The following is an 18464-nucleotide window of genomic DNA, read 5'->3' as shown; positions in this document are numbered from 1 at the left end:
GGCTGCACCACATGGCCTGCCAGACCCGAGTTCCCCAGCCAGGGACTGAACCTGTACTGCTGCAGTGGAAGCACCGTCTTAACCACTGGACCACCAGGGAAGTCCTGGTACTTAGGTTCAAGAGAGGAAAAACGCTTAAATGTATTTACAGGATCGTGTTCCTTTTTGGAGGTAAAACTCAACTACTTCTTATGTACCTTCAGAACTGCTCCACTTTTCCACCAGCTGTTAAAAATAGACAGTTCGACCAGGGGGTGTCTGGTGTCTGTATTGTACTCCCTGCATATTCCGTGAGTGTATGAAGGGTCATTCCATCGTGTGAAACAAATGTGCTCACTAACTCCTGCAAGGCCTCCGTCGTAGGGTCACCTTTCAAGAAAGTAATCTTAAGACAGAAAAAAATAAAAGGGAAATTTGCTTTATCCAGCAAACAGACATTTAGAACTTATTCTGAGAGTTTATAAGTCAAAATTATAAGTAAATTCAGGGTTAGATGAGCTGGGACCTGCACCACCTTAAATGCCTTAGGAGGCTGGCACAAGGGTGACCACCATGCCTGCCTTCCTCCACGCATCCACTGGTGCATGTCTCGGAAGCAGACAGAGGTGGCTTTCTGCTCGTTGTGTTGCTAGCATGTGTGGTTCATGTGTGCATGGGGGAGCGTTCAGGTTGCCAGCGTGTGTGGTTCGCGTGTGCACAGGGGAGCGTTCAGGTTGCCAGCTTGTGTGGTTCACGTGTGCACGGTGAGCACTCAGGTTTGCCCCCTGTGTTTTGCCAGGTGACCTTGGGAAAGGTGTTGAAAGTGATCGTCGTCATGCGGAGCCTGTTCATCGATCGAACGATAGTGAAGGGGTATAATGAAAACGTCTACACAGAAGATGGCAAGGTAAGCATGCTGGCGTCTTTTGTTTTCTCCGTTATTTTCTGTATCCCAGAACAAATGTATTCGAGTACCAGATGAATGACATTAAACACTGGCAATCATAACTGTGAAATGATCAACAAACGTAGATTTATCAGTGTGAAGCCGAACGCTTTACAAAAAAACATTTCTCTCCCCTTGCATTTTTCATCAAGCTTCTGCTTTTTTCCTTTAAGCCTGATACCCTTAGTTGAATTTCTAATTTATCACCTTGGACCCCAGTTGCCTCATTAAATGTGTCTTCTGAGGAAATGGATTTCTTTCTTTTCTTTCCTTTCTTCCCCCCTCTGCCTAGTCATGCAGCACATCAATAGCCTAGGGTTCAGCATTTTGCTTTTCCAAGAACCATGAGGAAAATTCAAGTAAGTCTGACACACACCTGCCGTCCAGCCTTTTCCTCAGAACTAAGGGGCACCCCAGAAGCTGCTTGTCCATAGTGGTACATGTTGAATACTGCTGTTGAAAAAAGAGGAGTCATTTCCATGGCTGAGCTGCTTCATGGGACGCCCACCTGTGTGAAGCCCTGACTCCTCTGGACTGCACACTCTCCGTATGGAGATCGAGCACGAGAGGATGCTAACAGAAGCTGACAGGGTGCATTCATGTTTGCTTCCAGAGCGTGATGAGCGTTCTGCCAGAGAAACCACCCAGGTGTGCCCTGGTCACTTCTGGCACTGAGCCTCCGTCTTCCCCTCTCCCTGGAGCTTTCCCTTCTTTTCATGAATCCCATTAAAATGTAAAAGTTTGTTAGTACCAGCACTTAGCACCCAACGCCCACATTATAATGAGGATAGGACGCTCTCCAAAAACAGGTGACGAATGTAGCTTAGCACATACCTGTGCATTATGTAAGAGGTGTGACCCATACAGTAACGAGGTCTGTATTTTGATCAAGGAACCCAGCATTTTCTAATTTCCACTTTCCGCTCCAGTGTTGTCACTGTGGGCAGCTACTCTCACTCCCAGGGCTCTGCCAGGTTCTCATGAATCTCCCCATGGAGAGGAAAGCTTATTCCTCAAGGGAAGCTTTCCCCTTTCTTTTTGGAAAGACTAAAATGCCTCTGGAGCAAGGGTGGAGAATAAAGTAGATAATCGGGGGAAGCATGACCCATGGTGTGTGTGACTCGTCAACTCTGATGGCGAATCTAAGCCAGAAATCCCAAACTCCTTCCCAACAGTAGAGGCAAGACTGGGTCAGGGGAGACTCTGGCCCAGAGCCCGAGTCAGTGGTCATTTTTGTGGCCTCTGTTCGTGATTTACAGCTTCATAGTCACCCCTGGTGTGAGTCTCAGCCCGTGCTCTCCGAGGACTTACAAATACGTAAAAGCTGTGTACTAGAAGAGAAACTGAATTCAGGACACAAGTGAAGCATACTCTGAACTTAGAGTACAAGGAGTAGTTCAGTTCAGATCAGTCGCTCAGTCATGTCTGACTCTTTGCAACCCCATGAATCGCAGCACGCCAGGCCTCCCTGTCCATCACCAACTCCCGGAGTTCACCCAAACTCATGTCCATCGAGTCAGTGATGCCATCCAGCCATCTCATCCTCTGTCGTCCCCTTCTCCTCCTGCCCCCAATCCCTCCCAGCATCAGAGTCTTTTCCAATGAGTCAACTCTTCACATGAGGTGGCCAAAGTACTGGTGTTTCAGCTTCAGCATCATTCCCTCCAAAGAAATCCCAGGGCTGATCTCCTTCAGAATGGACTGGTCGGATCTCCTTGCAGTCCAAGGGACTTCTTCAACACCACAGTTCAAAAGCATCAATTCTTCTGCACTCAGCCTTCTTCACAGTCCAACTCTCACATCCATACATGACCACTGGAAAAACCATAGCCTTGATTAGACGGACCTTTGTTGGCAAAGTAATGTCTCTGCTTTTGAATATGCTATCTAGGTTGGTCATAACTTTCCTTCCAAGGAGTAAGCGTCTTTTAATTTCATGGCTGCAGTCACCATCTGCAGTGATTTTGGAGCCCAGAAAAATAAAGTCTGACACTGTTTCCACTGTTTCCCTTCTATTTCCCATGAAGTGATGGGACCGGATGCCATGATCTTCATTTTCTGAATGTTGAGCTTGAAGCCAGCTTTTTCACTCTCCACTTTCACTTTCATCAAGAGGCTTTTTAGTTCCTCTTCACTTTCTGCCATAAGGGTGGTGTCATCTGCATATCTGAGGTTATTGATATTTCTCCCGGCAATCTTGATTCCAGCTTGTGTTTCTTACAGTCCAGCGTCTCTCATGATGTACTCTGCATAGAAGTTAAATAAGCAGGGTGACAATATACAGCCTTGACGTACTCCTTTTCCTATTTGGAACCAGTCTGTTTTTCCATGTCCAGTTCTAACTATTGCTTCCTGACCTGCATACAGATTTCTCAAGAGGCAGGTCAGGTGGTCTGGTATGCCCATCTCTTTCAGAATTTTCCACAGTTTGTGGTGGTGATCCACACAGTCAAAGGCTTTGGCATAGTCAATAAAGCAGAAATAGATGTTTTTCTGGAACTCTCTTGCTTTTTCGATGATCCAGAGGATGTTGGCAATTTGATCTCTGGTTCCTCTGCCTTTTCTAAAACCAGCTTGAACATCAGGAAGTTCACGGTTCACGTATTGCTGAAGCCTGGCTTGGAGAATTTTGAGCATTACTTTACTAAGAGTTGACTCATTGGAAAAGACTCTGATGCTGGGAGGGATTAGGGGCAGGAGGAGAAGGGGACGACAGAGGATGAGATGGCTGGATGGCATCACTGACTCGATGGACGTGAGTTTGGGTGAACTCTGGGAGTTGGTGATGGACAGGGAGGCCTGGCATGCTGCGATTCATGGGGTCGCAAAGAGTCGGACACGACTGAGCGACTGAACTGAACTGAACTGAGATGAGTGCAATTGTGCGGTAGTTTGAGCATTCTTTGGCATTGCCTTTCTTTGAGATTAGAATGAAAACTGAGCTTTTCCAGTCCAGTGACCACTGCTGAGTTTTCCAAATTTGCTGGCATATTGAGTGGAACACTTTCACAGCATCATCTTTCAGGATTTGAAATAGCACAAGGAGTAGAGGTTTTGCCTACTCTGCAGCACCCACATCAGTCTTAACATGATATTTATTTAAATGCCCCATACTGAAAGTGTCCAAAATCATGCAAAGGCTTTGCCACCTAGTTGATACTCAGTAAGTTGTAACTAGTATTGTTTTTATTCTGCACTTAAATCCAGTAGTTAGAGAATGGTCTCACGTGCATATGTTCTAGAATTTCTCTCTGATTCCTCCTCCTCAGCTGTTTGGGGTAGTCCTTTCCTCCCCTCTACCCGCTTGACTCCCAGACTCCCCAGGGGCTCCCTCCCGGCTGCACTCCTGCCTCTCAGCCACCCTCGTGTCCTTGTGGGTTCCCGCGTCCCCTCGTAGAGATCCCCGCTGATGTGTGTCAGAGTCAGACCTCCTCCCCAGCTGCACCTCAGGTTCAACCTGTCCAAAATCAGCCTCAGCGCCCCTGGGCCGGTCCCCACCCAGGGTGCCTGTGCCAGCCAACTGCTCAGGCCTGCCTCCTCCATTCAGAGTCTGTTGGCAGGCTCTGGCGAGTCTCCCTCTATCCCTGCAGCCGGGCGCCTCCTGTCCATCTCCACTTCTCAGTTCTCCTTGTTTCTCCACCAAGTTGCAGCCTCGGCCTCCTCACTTCCTGTGTCTAGTCCTGCTTCCCTCCCCCGTCTGTCCTTCACTTGGCCTCCAGAGCCATCTTCCTGAAATACAGTCAAGGGGGTGATTTCTTGCTTTTTGCCATCCCCCATTGCCCAGAGCAGAAAAGTGGCATATAAGTAGACGTTGGGCACAAAGCAGTCCACGATTGAACGAGTTCGGGAAACTTGGGGTTAGAGAAAGTTCTACAGTAAAAGTGGGACTCTTTACTGTAGAAATGCTTAGAGATTGGAGTCTGCCTGTGTGCCTTGTGAATCTCCCAAGACGGGTGTGTAGTATACAGTCTCTTCCTAACCAGTTTGACCATCCGTTTTTTTTTCTTCCTTTATTCTTGGAGCGTGTGGTGACATTGGCGTTTGGCAAAACACTCTTCTGAAATCTCTGGCTTGTAGAATAAAATCCAGACCCCTAAGCGAGACATAGAACTGCCTAGTGATCTGGCGCCTGCCCCCTGTCCTAACCTCATCTGCCGTCATTCTCTGCCCGTGTTTTGTCTTACCTTCCGGCCTTTTGTGCTCCTTGTGGCTCTCCGAATGTTCCAGGTTCTTCCACATGCTTAACACCTGCTCTGTGCCCTTGACCTGGGATGTTTGCACCTCCTGCTCAGCTGACATACTTACTCTTCCCTTTGCACTGACCGAATGCCATCTCTCTTCTCGTCCTGTCCCCCTTCCCCTGGAGGCCTCTTCTATGCGCATGGGCTCCAGAGAGAGCAGGCCTGGGTTTCCCTCAACTTATAGCACAAATCACCATCATCACTCTTGCCTCTGTGGTGTTTTGAACAGTCATTTTCTCGTACCGGGACTAGTACATCCTAGTTGCTTGTTGACGTGTCTGCCTCATAATTAATAAAAATACTGGCGCACTCCATGTTTGTTCTGACAGGCCTTGTACAAAGCAGACTGAACCTCCAGTGGTCACAGAATCCTAGGGACCACTGTTAGACTCATATTTCTGATAAGGAGCCTGAGACCCAGAGTGGTAAAGTGGCTGCCCCCAGTCACACACGGAGCCAGTTCTCAAACCTCCCTCTGCCAGCAGCTCCTCAAGGGCCCAGGCTCTGTCCTGAGTGTCTTTGCCTCCTGTGGATACACAGCAGGGCCTGGAACACAGTAGCGTAATAATGTGTGGGAGGGGATAATGAAAAAGCCCACTGGGGATATGAAAATGCTTTAGCTGGGATGGAAAAGTGGAGAGTCAGAAATTAGAGACAGGAAACAAGGAAATTAGAGATGGGTACTAGACAAAGCAGCAGGGACTGATGTCATCACTTCAGTCCAGTGGCTCAGTCGTGTCCGACTCTTTGTGACCCCATGAACCGCAGCACGCCAGGCCTCCCTGTCCATCACCAACTCCTGGAGCCCACCCAAACTCATGTCCATTGAGTCAGTGATGCGATCCAACCATCTCATCCTCTGTCGTCCCCTTCTCCTCGTGTCCTCAACCTTTCCCAGCATCAGGGTCTCTCGTCATAAGTAAAGAACAAAGGAGGTACACACGCGTGCACACGGGTCATAGTTTCCTGATGAGAGATGAGCGTGGGTCTCTGTTCCCCAGAAGGAAGGTGAATGTGTGCCCGGGAGCCTGAATTCTCCTGAGTCATTTCACAGAGGGGACCCGGGAGGCCCCCTGCTCCCTGTTACAACGGCATACATTGGTCCCAGTGATCTGCAGGGACCCTGAAAGTCAGAAGAGCAGGGCTGAGAGGATGGAGTCCCCTTGTTACTTTAAAGGCACATCTACCACATTTGGCAGAGAAGCACTCACACGACTGCTCTGCCCAGAAACTACACCTAGCCAATTTGATCAGCGCCCCCTCCCCTTTTTTTCCAGAGTACTTTACAAATGATAAAGTCACGCAGACATTATTAGTGTTCTGTTTTCAGAAGCGATCCTGGTATATGTGAACTTCAGTATTTATATACACTTGCATCAGTGTCGTCTGTGTGTTGAACCGTCTGGCGCATCCCAGATGAAACGTGGCATTCGGAAGGACACTGGCGCTCGAGGTGTGGTCCATGAGAGCCAGTCTCTGCCTGCACTTGTGCTGTTCCAGAGGCACAGCCCTGCATTTGCTGAGCTGGTGCCTGAGTGCTTGCCTGGGGTGGGCCGCTGCCGGACCCAGTGGCTGTGGCTTCGAAAGCCTTGCCTCACCTTCCAAGGGTCCGAATTCCTCCTGCCTGTGCAGTTGTGTCTTCCAAATCCAAGGCAGCCAGCTTCTAAATGGTTTACTTAGCTGCTCTGGCACAACAGCAGCCCTGAGCCACCCCCAAGTCCCAGCTCCGGCAGGTCCCCCACCCCCATTACAGTCCCACCAAGCCTGTCTGTCACTCTGCACTAACAACCACCACCTCTACCCTGATCATCCTCTTTACCTGGATGCATATTTTTGATGCCAAGCACCAGTAGATTAATTCCTCTAATAAAACATAAAAATGCTGCCAAGACTTGCCGGCCCGCTCTGCCTGTCGTCAGGGAGGAGCCCAGAGCCCTGACTCAGCATGCTAAGAGTCCGCTTGAGGTTGACTACCTGGCCGGTGTTATGACTTCACACAGTCAGACCTAGCTGGAAAAAAATGCAAGTGTCTCCATTGAATTTATCTTATTAGGGGATTTAGGTTATGTTAATGCTATAGCTTCATTAATTACCCCATATCAATAATAAAAAAAAAAAAAGCAGCTTTTAGCCTCCTAGCGCAAGAGAGGAGAAGAAATGGTGGTATCAAAGGGAACCTTCAAAGACAGCCAGAGCTGTCTCCAGGGTAATTTCTGATCCCCGCATTCTTCCCACTTCAAAGTTGGATGTGTGTGTGTGTTTGGGTCGAGGAGGCTGGGGGAAGCTTGAATCTGATTTCTCTAATAAGTGTTGGCATCAGCCCTGTTTGATATTAGATGCAGGGAACATTTTGATTTGTTATAGCCTTTGAAATTGTTCAGACGACCTTCAGAAAAATGGCCTCTTGTTACTTTGGGGGAAGGGTGAAAGCTGGGGAAGGGGAATCCGGTTTAATTCGTATGCCGAGGATGCCCTGAAATGGTGCTCTCAGCAGTTTTTTTTAGTAACGAATGTATGTCCTGATTGAAAGTGAAAAGTTGAAGAAGAACAGACCTGTAAAACTCCTTCACTTTTCTATTCTCCGGGGGAGAGTGGGCAGACTTAAGCAGATGACCCAGTAGAAGTCTGTGCCTTGACTTGGATGGCTGTGGAGGAGTCCATCACCATTGCAGCTTTATAGCACCCCGCCCCTCCTGACCCATCACCTGTTGACCTTGCAGGATGAAGCTACTAGGAAATGAAAGCTCTAGAAGCTGACGTCTCTGTGAGGCTTACAAGTTTTATTTGAAAGTGTCAGTGTAAGATCATTTATAGTTCATTGCAGTATTTTTTTGAAATGCAGAACTGGTAGCTTTCTGATGAGCTGCCGTCGTCTTCACTTGCCACTAAAGGAACTTGAGTGCCGATGGTGTCACATGACCTGGCCTGGAAGGTTTCTCATCTTGAACTTTGCAGGAATGCCCCCTGCCCTTTGAACTGACAGCTTGGGGAACACCATGTGAGTCCCCTTCCATCTGGATTATAGCTGCAGGGCCCTCTTACTCCTGGGTTAAGAGCTAAGGCCTCTTTTTTGTTAGCTGTTAGTTTTATATCGGGGTACAGCCAATTACCAAGGTTGTGGTAGTCTCAGGTGAACAGGGAAGGGCCTCAGCCATATATACACATGTATCCGTTCTCCCCCAAACTCCCCTCCCATCCAGGCTGCTGTATGACATTGAGCAGAGCTCCCTGTGCTATGCAGTAGGTCATTGTTGGTTGTCCATTTTAAATAGAGCAGTGTGTACATGTCCATCCACACTCCCTGATTGTCCCATCCCTCGATCCTTCCCCCAGCAACCATAAGTTGGTTCACTAAGAATCACTGACCTGGTTTTGAATTCTCTACCACATATTAACTGTGTGATGTCAGACAAGTCCCTTAACTTCTCTGAGCTTCAGTGTCCTCAGCTGTGAATTGGAAATAATTTTATCATCACCATGCAACTGCTGAGAGACTTTAGAAAGATAACACAGGTCAGTGTAGGCTAAGCACATAGTCATCAGCAAACGGCATCCGTCCTCCCTGGTGGGGCCAGAGATGCCGCTGCTGGTGGCCGCCGTCATGGTCAGCGTTCGTGGGCCTGCTGGTCTGGGGATGTTCGGACTTTTCTCTTCGGTGAGTAAAATTGACTGTCACTGCTCTCACCATTTCTTCCTGTGCCTCAAGAGGACCTTTGATGTCTGACGTGAAACCTGAGAGCAGGTGTGTCTGTGCTGAAGCAGTTGGTCGTTGAGGGGTGTGTTTCCATTTTACCTGAGGAGAGGCCCCCTTCCCACCTGTAAGATACTCTGGTCCCTGGAGTCTGACGGGCTGCTCCTAAAATGGCAGGTTCAGCCCCAATTACCAGAAAGTTGACTTTTCCATTTTAAGATCTGTCTAAGTCCTGCCCAGAATACTGAGGGGATGCTCTCATTTGTTTTTCTTGACACTATAGTTCAGAATCATTTCTCATTCATGGGGCTGAAAGTTTTGTAGCTTCCAGAATCCTCATTTTTGAGTATCACAGCCAACAAAGAATCAGTAGCCATGCCCTCCTCTGCGACAAATAAGCTGAAGCTAATAAATATTCACTTGGCTCTGTCCCGGCTCCCTGAAACAAGTTTCTGAAATCTTCCCGGCCCTGAGGAGAGGCAGGGCACTGACTCCAGAACACTTGCTTAAATGGCTTTCTTCGGCATAAATCTAGCAGAAAATCAAGGACAAACTGCCTGCTGTGCCTTCCCAGCAAAGGGGGAAGCCGTTGCCCTCGGATTCCTCTCTCAGCCCCGCGCACCTGGGAGATCGTTGTATTGCCTAATGTCCTTCTATCCCAGATGGTCAGAACCAGTCCCTGGGGTCCTGAATAATATGTTTAAACTGCCTTCCAAAAGAGCAGTGTGCTCACTTGGAATGAGCTAAGTATGTTTTGAGAAGTCAGTTTAGCTAGAGGGTCCACCTCTTAATTAAACCTGTGCATACTTCTCTCTGGATAATTTTTCTATTTAAAACATTTTGCAGGTTCTGAAGGGCTGGGTTTTTTTTAATATGTATATAATTTTCTCTTCTGAATGAAGACTAACTTGTCAGTCTCTGTGCGGATTCTTCCTCTTTTCTCTTTCCGTGGCCCTGGGTTTGTGTCTGCCTGTGTGTGATGGGAACAGGCAGGAAGGATCAGCAGCAGAGAACTTCAGCAGCAGCAGCAGCTGTGGACTGAAAATGGAAAGAGCTAGATTCGTTCCAAGTTCAGGCACTGATGTGACTTTTCCCAAAATTTAGATTTAGAATCTTTGGCATCTCCCTGTCATCTTGGAACTAAGACTAAAAGATGCAAAAAGTCATTCTCATTCCTTCCACAATGTCTGAATAGTCTTTAAATGTAACGTTTGTGAAGCTCTGGGCTAAACCGCGACACTAAGATCATGATATGAACCTGACTTATCCTCCCAGATATGACCGGCTACCCAGCAATTTTCTTCAACAGAACTGCTAATGTAGGAAATTAATAATTTTGTATGCGTATTTGGAGATTTCCTTCAGAGTTATCTGGGGGTAACATGTCACTTTTCTCCCTTCAAGTTGCTAACCTATCCAATTAAAAATCTAATGTCTGAAGAGATTTAAAATTCTTACACTATCCATTAGGTTAAAGTGAGGGGCAGTGACTAAAAACTGACACCCTCTTTCTGGAGAGCAGTTCAGCCAGGGTAGAAGGAGAGCGGTCAGGTGGGGGCTTCTGTGGAAATGCAGGAAGGGGGTGGTTCTGCAGTGGGTGTGGCGGGAAGCAGACCGATTGAAATCAGTGTTCAGTCACAGCTCTTCCTTCATTGTTCCTGGACTTGGATCTGCTAAACTTACCCTGTCCAGCAGGAACCTGCCGAGGGCTGGAGAGGGTGGGGGGCTCCTCTGTACCACCCAGGTTCTTCTACTTAAGACCAGGAAGAACCAGAAGAGCTGCACACGTGCCTGTTCCCAGCCCAACCTTTCCCTCCTGAGGACGGTTTTCAGAAAACCCTCAGAACAGAGACAGACTTCCAGCCTGTCCCACATCAGGTGCAGCACTTCCGGTCTTCCTAGAGCAGTCTTCCCAGCTGATGGCTCCTGATCCTCCTAGGCGCTCCAGAGTCAACACACAACACACAGGCTGAAGTAGCCATGTCTCAGCTTCCCGCCGTGACCACTGGCCAACCTCAAAGGCGAATTTCAAGAGGCACACTGACCAGGCGTTTCAATTTGCTCCACTCTTGAACTCATATATTAAAGCTGACTTCTGAGCACCCATGGGACCTCCTGACGGCCCCTCTTTTAATCTGCAGTTTCCTCACTGTACTGGGGGTGGGGGGTAATTCTATTTTTCCATACTCCCTTTTGTTCTAACCTCTTGAAACAGTGAGAAAGCATTGATTTAATTTCTCATACAACCTGTCAAACCAGAGTGGCTTGGTTAGACAGCCACGGAGCATCCCATTCAAGACCAACTGTGGCCCGAGGACTGGACTCTGAACTCTGCCCACATTCCATCTCAGACCGCTGTTTCCCCGACCAAGGGTTCCTGACACAGGGCTTCATCACAGTGAACCTGTGGAGCCCTGTGAAAACAAGTGGACAAATCAGTATATTCTCGGGCCCACTCCAGACCTTTTAATTCAGACATTCCAGGGAAGGGACCAAGAAATCTGTAGATTAAAAAACAAAAAATTCCCTAAGGGCCTCTGATGCCAGGCATGTTTGAGCACCACCAAGCGAGCCCATCCATAAGAAGCTCCTCCACATTACTGTGGGCAGTTGAATGGCTCCAAACGCAGTCTCACCATCTGGGAAGAAAGGTTGCTGATGGGACCAGCTCCCCAAGCTCGTCCTGGGGATGGTAGGAGAGGGCACGTGGAAGGCCCAGGGCGTGCCTGGCAGGGGGCAGGTTTTCAACAGCAGGGGTCTGCTTTCCTCCGCACGTGCCTGGGACATGGCCCTATCCTGTGCCAGGATGGTGTAAACAGAATAAATAAAAGCGTCAGTCAGTTTTAAGTGTGATGAAAATATTTAATTTTTGAAAGGATAAAGAGAAGCAAGACAACAAGTATGGGAATGATATTTTAAAACCGAGTAACTGGGCGATGCCTCTTGGACAAGTGACGTTTGAGCCAAAAGAAGTATACGAGGAGCTGTGCGAGGGTTTGTGGGGGAAGCAGTCCAGGTGCCGCAGGTGCAGAGGTCCTGGGGCAGGGCTGACCTGACCGCAGCGGTCGAGTGATGCAGGAGCACCGAGGAGGAGTCAGTGTTAGAACAGTGGGCACGGGGCCATGGGCGTGGCAGGTGCCTCACGCTGACTGCTTTTTGTCTCTTCAGTTCATCTCCTTAAATCACCACAATTGATAAAGAAGAAATCCAGCATGTGTTTTTCTTATAATCATAGGGTTTTTCCAAGCTTAGTAATAGTAGTTACAATATCATTTCTTAGAGTCCACAGTTCTAAAATTGATGCTGATATTTTATCTCTTTCCCCCCCACAGCTTGATATATGGTCCAAATCCAACTATCAAGTGTTCCAAAAGGTGAGTTTTCCTTTTTGCTTCTTCCTCAAGAGGCTTTTAGGGAAATGCGATGACTTCGAGGTGGAAATATTGGTCTTAAATCAGAGACCTTTTAAAAAGTGAAAAAGCCAGACACAGAATTCTGCTCAGTGTAGGATTCCATTTATGTGACATTCTGGGAAAGACAAAACATCAGTGACAGAAATCAGAGCAGTGATTGCCAGGGCTTGGGCGTGAGGGCAGGAGATGGTCCCCAGAGGGGTGTCGAACAACATGTTTGGGTGATGGAAATATTCTTTGTCATAATTATGGGATCACGCAACTGTATGTTTCAAAACTCACAGACTAAATGCCTACAAAGGGCAAATTTTACTATGTATAAATTATACATTTAAAGAAAAAGTCAGAGGCTCTTGAGTTCCCCCAAGATTAACCCACAGCTTTGTTTGTTTGTTTAGTATTTATTTCTTTTTGGCTATGCTGGGTCTTTGTTGCTGCGTGTAGACTTTCTCTAGTAGCAGGGAGCAGGGGCTACTCTAGCTGTGAGCACAGGCTTCTCGCTGCGCTGGCTTCTCTTGCTGTGGGGCACTGGGCTCCAGGGCCTGCGGTCTTAGTGGCTGTGGTCCTTAGCTGCCCCCTTAGCATGTGGTATCTTCCCGGACCAGGGACTGAACCCTTGTCTCCTGCCTTGGAAGGTGGGTTCTTAACCCCTGGACCACCAGGGAAGTCCCACCGCACAGTTTTTAAATTTAGTTTCCCACAGCCCTGTAATCTACACATGTGCCTTAAGGGTGGGCTGAAGGAGGCAGGCTGGCCCCCTCACCCTGCCCCACCCACTCTGTACTACAGTGACATCTTTTCAGGTGTCGGGCTTCCTGAAGAAGTACTGTCTGGGAGATGTCAGAAAAAAAGGAAATGTGACCAGAGAAAATCCATTTCCCAGCTCCCAGTGGTGGAAGGGTCCCTTCCCTGGACCAGCTCAGGACCTGGGGCTTCTGAGGGCTCCTCCCACAGCACTCAGGCCAGCTCCCCGGCAGGGCAGCGGCCTCCTCCTCCTGTGCCCCCCGTCCTGTCTGCTTCCATCCAGCAGTGCAAATGATAGGGGAGGCTGTCAGCTCGCTTGTTGCCTCCTCGTTCAACAGCAGTTGTTTATTTACCCCTTTGCCATGTGCAGGTTCTGGGCTCAGTGCTACAGGGGAAATAAGACAAACAGGGAGAGAGGGTCAGGAAGGGACTCCAGGCTGTTACCTGGGGGCCGTGGTCGAGGACAGGAGGGTCTCCTTCACATCAGAGTGGTCGCAGGAGTCCTTGATGCAGCACGAGTTAAACTGAGACAGGAGGCAGATGAAGAAGCCAGCCATATGGAAAGCCACGGGAAGAGGGTCCCAGGCTATGAAACTACAGCCCCGAACCCCGTGTGGACGGGGGACTTGGCATAGCCCCACACACCACAGGGGCCCGTGCGATGCAGCAGGCAGACGGAGGGCAGGTGGGAGAGTGTGGGATTTTCGGCCTGGCCGGCAGGTGCCCCTCAGTCCTGGTGCAGAACTTGAATTTTATTCTCAATTCAGTGAGGAACCACTGGAGGGATTGGTGTGGAGAAGGACACGATTTTCAGGGCTGGGCCCGAGTTACCCCACTTGAGTAATAGCTGTGTCCGGGGTGTGCCGGTAGCTCAGCATAGGATAGTGGTGGTAGTTTTTTCAGTTGAGGCGAAATTCATATAACATGAAGCTAACCATTTCTAATCATTTTAAAGTCAGCAGTTCCATAGCTTTTAGTACTTTCACAGCATTGTACAACCATCACCTCTATCGCATTCCAGAACATTGTTCTCATCCAAAGGGAAACCTTGTTCCCGTTAAGGCGCGGGCCCTGGGCTTCATGGGCTTCCTTGGTGGCTCAGACGGTAAAGCGTCTGCCTGCAGTGCAGGAGATCCAGGTTCAATCCCTGGGTCAGGAAGATCCCCCGGAGAAGGAAATGGCAACCCCCTCTAGTACTCTTGCCTGGAAAATTCCATGGACTGAGGAGCCTGGTAGGCTACAGTCCATGGGGTTGCAAAGAGTCAGACACAACTGAGCGACTTCACTTTCTTTCTGGGCTTCATATCAAAGGAGCATGATGGACCAGCCTCTGATGGTGACTAACGTACCTCAGTTCGTAGCGCTCCCTGGACCCCTTTCCGGTGAAAGGGAGAAGCCAGGGACAGGTGTCCAGGGCTGGGGAGGGTCTGAGGCTCACCCCCTCATCTATGGAGTGTGTGCAGGCAGGAAAGTGTTCTGGTTTTATCACGGCTCCGGGCACTGTGCTGCCCCAGATTGGATCCGGAGCCAGGAAGGACTTATTAATGGAGAAACTGATGAAATCCAAATAAAGTCTGGGCTCGACTCAGTAATAAGTTACAACATTGGTTTCTTCGTTGTGATGAACCTACCTGATGATGACAGATGCCAACAGCGGGGAAACGGGGTGTGCGGTCTGTGGGAACTGTGTGTGGCGTCTCTGCAGCGTCTCTGTAGACCTGAAATTAGTCTGAAGTTTAAAATTCATCTTAAAAAGAAAAATCATAGTGTTGACTCTTCTAACACGTCTTTACCCAACTGAGGTACCCAGACACAGAAAGGAAAAAACAGCCTCCCTCCCTGGGTCCAGCCCCTAAAGCAAAGACGTCCATAGTCACATGGGGCTAGCGTGGGCGACACCGTGTTAATCCAGGCACTCTTATCTAAGTGACCAGACCAACTGTACCTGTTCAGCTCACATAGAAGATCGGCCTTAGCTGCTAACTCTGTCCATGCCAACGGCTCTTGTCGTTTCTCCCCCAGCAGCTGGTTGAAAAGCATTCTGAGGCGAAAGAACACTGCTCATTATCTGTATCTTGTTTCCCTTTCACAGTGAGGAACACTAAAATGTTTTGGGCTTGTTTGCTTGTTTAACCTGGTTTATCTTCGTGTCCTCTGGTCTTGCAGGTGGTTACTTTCTGGCTCCAGGGAAGGCAGGTGATGACTTCAGCCCCTCCGCTGCCGCCCCCCACTCCCCAGCATCACAGAACCACAATCTGGGATTTTAACCATGGTCCAATTTCCATTCAGATACCCTTCATGAGGGAGGGCCTTGCCCAGGCTTGCCTTGGCAAATAAATTTTTTAACGTTCTGTGTGGTATTAAGTATTTTTGAATGCAAGCGGAAAGTTTATTAGGAAGTTGTAAAATGTGTGAAACACAGATTTGGTGAAGCACGGATTTAGAGAGACGGTGCTATATTTGTATTCTACTGCCCCTAAAAATAACCTGCCAAGCGCTCTTTATATGTCTTTAAAACTACAAACACGGTGCGGCAGGGTTTAAAATTTGATATTAGCTAGTTGGGGAGACTCCAGAGCACCCACCACTTTCCTCCTCGTAGTTTATGTAACCTGTTCAAAGCAGCAGAAGTGGAAGAATTTGTAGAGATGGGAATTTTATCTCGGCCAGTGAATGGCTTGCTGTCTCTCTGTGCAGAGCCCTTTCTCGGGCTGCTGTGTCATCCCTCCCCTCACCTGTATTTTAACTAAATGGACTTGACCTCTGAGACTGACCTGCACTAGATTCAGTTCAGTTCAGTTCAGTCCAGTTGCTCAGTCGTGTCCAACTCTTTGCGACCCCATGAATCGCAGCATGCCAGGCCTCCCTGTCCATCACCAACTCCCGGAGTTCACTCAAACTCATGTCCATCAAGTTGGTGATGCCATCCAGCCATTTCATCCTCTGTCATCCCCTTCTCCTCCTGCCCCCAATCCCTCCCAGCATCAGAGTCTTTTCCAATGAGTCAACTATTTGCATGAGGTGGCCAAAGTACTGGAGTTTCAGCTTTAGCATCATTCCCTCCAAAGAACACCCAGGGCTGATTTCCTTAAGAATGGACTGGTTGGATCTCCTTGCAGTCCAAGGGACTCTTAGGAGTCTTCTCCAGCACCACAGTTCAAAAGCATCAATTCTTTGGTGCTCAGCTTTCTTCACAGTCCAACTCTCGCATCCATACATGACTATTGGAAAAACCATAGCCTTGACAAGATGCACTAGATTAAAGAGTGACAATTTGGAGGCAGGAGAGTGTGCTTTCTGATGAGAATGAAAGGCAGGTGATGTTAAAGTCCTTTTTCTCTTTTCAGGGGCAGGTAATAGTTACTGGATTACAGAATCCTTCACTCCAGAAACATTGTCTGTTTGTTATCAAATGAAGAAATATATTGGAAAATGACGTAGCACAAAATTGAGTTGAATCCTTTATCAGTAAAGTTTTCCAACTCATCACAGCCGCGTGGCAGGGCGTCGGGATCTTGTTCTCTTGGGGAGCGCTGGTAAAGGGGATGAGGAGCGTGTAATGTGAAGTCACCACGGGGTAGGGGAGTGACTGCACTGGGCTTGCTTCATTGTGTTCGTCTCAGGCAGTGTTGGAAGTCAGAGGACAGCCCTCTGTATTCCACAGCCAGACCACCCACTGAAAGCAAGGCTGGGGCCATATGTTCCCTGCAGATTCTGAAGGCTGGGTCCAATTGACGGGATGATGTTTAACATTTCAAACTCAACATGCCAAAGGAAGAGATGAGGTGGCAGCATTTCCCCACTCTGGTTTTTAGTATCGGCTTTTCCCTAGAATTCTGTTTTCTTCCTGTCCACCCATTTAAAGTCTAGGTGTCCTGACTGATGTTGCTTGTAGCGTTTCCTGGGATCGCAGTGGTGAGCGTTCCCTTCTGCCCATCATCCGCCTGCTGACGCCCACCCAGCAGCCCGACCAGGGCAGACTCACTGAGTGCCCTGATCCAGGAAGATCGACCTGGAACAGAAGTCAAAGTGACTGAGAAAGTGCGAGGTCAGGGAGGATCCTTGGTCACCAGCGAGAAGGCATTTCTCGGGCAGAAATGTGTCCTAACTGTGTAGGTAGATGGCGGAGCTGCGCCCCGGCGCTGAGGTTTGGACACTGGCTGCCAGCATGACTGCTTGGCATCGCTTGGGGAGCGCTCTCTCTGCATTGCCCTGGGTTGAGCCCCAGCGCTCCCTTTCCTAGGCGCTCATTATGTGGTTGCAGTTGCTGTGGATCGTCTGTGTTTTCTTGCCCACAAGTAGCAGCGGTGGCCACTGCAGAAAGAGGCCCGACGGGAAGGCGGGAAGCCATCCTAGGTCTTTCCCTGCAAAGTGACAAAGCTGGAGGCGGGAGGGGGCATTGACTCACAGAGCCATGCCAAGCTCACACTTGCCTTTTTATTTCTGGAAACTCATACCTGTCAAATTCTCCTCGGTCTGATCCTGGCTCCCCAGGTTAAAGATGAGCACGCAAGGTACCACTGCAAATCCGGCTCCCAGAAGCTAGTGTGACCTGCCTTTTGTCTGCTACAGGGCCTGTCGGTGAGCCCTTTCCCTCATCCTCATTAGCCCCCTTCCCCGGTGGTGGGGCGCGGTGGAGGGCCGGGGACAGCTGGCCATGGGTCCGCGGCTGCCAACAGGCCCCCATCATTTACCGCGGTGCCCCGGAGGTGCTTTGCACTCAGTCCTGGGGCGAAGGAGCTTTTTATAGCCGGCAAGTCTCCAGCAGAGCAGATTCAGAGAATGGAACTTGGAAATAGGGGGGACCGTCTGAAAGGGCAGAATCACAAAGAGCCGGGAAAGGTTTCAAGCGTGTTCGGATTTTTCTGACATTTAAACTCTGCAGGGGCACTCACTGTTTTGATCTTTTAACCTCCTCTCTTCAAAACAGTGGGCATTTTCATCCAGTAACTTGGGAAGAGCGGGAGCAACTCTGTAGCTACTTACCGAGTTAAATCCTGGCAAGGAGGCCTGAGAGAGGGGGAGGGCTCTCAGCTCCAGGCAGGCCAGCGGGGACAGAGAGGTGATGTCGGAGCGTCCGCCACCTGTGTCCCAGCTCTTTCACTCAGGGGCAGGCAGGGCACAAAAGTCACAGCCCCAGGTGTCCAGGGCTGCCCCGCTCCGTATTCTAGGGGCAGCAGAGGGAAGAGGAGCCTTTCAGCCCCGTGCTGAGCTTGGCGTGGACGGGCGGGCTGGCCGCCGCTGCTCCGTTCCTGGGTTCACCCGCTAATTCGTCTGTTCACTCCCTCACTCAGGCTTCGGTCCCAACACTGGCCTCTGTCAGGGAGGCTTCCTCAAGGGGAAGCTTTATCAAGTGGCTCCCCAGAGCTTGTCAACAGATGAGATTATGTCCCAGAAAAGTCAGTTCTCTGAACTTTCTGAGACATTGAGCCCCTCGCATAAATCTAGGG

General features: G+C 49.3%; 1 protein-coding gene across 4 annotated transcripts in view; it reads left to right on the top strand.

The window, feature by feature from the left end:
* The window catches only part of MED27 (mediator complex subunit 27), a 246843-nt gene that overhangs the window by 187270 nt on the left and 41109 nt on the right, over positions 1-18464 (top strand). For 2 of the 4 annotated variants that reach the window (XM_025261908.3, XM_006052139.4), the window contains exons 5-6: positions 779-886; positions 12190-12231. In XM_025261908.3, the coding sequence (XP_025117693.2) occupies positions 779-886; positions 12190-12231 (150 nt within the window). Of the gene's footprint in view, positions 1-778; positions 887-12189; positions 12232-15180; positions 15366-18464 lie in introns of those variants that run through there. The other 2 variants (XM_025261910.3, XM_025261909.3) reach the window with 2 other exon arrangements.

This window comes from Bubalus bubalis, chromosome 12, assembly GCF_019923935.1.
Source record: "Bubalus bubalis isolate 160015118507 breed Murrah chromosome 12, NDDB_SH_1, whole genome shotgun sequence".
NCBI classification, from domain to species: Eukaryota; Metazoa; Chordata; class Mammalia; order Artiodactyla; family Bovidae; genus Bubalus; species Bubalus bubalis.
This window is presented reverse-complemented; position numbering and strand designations above follow the sequence as displayed.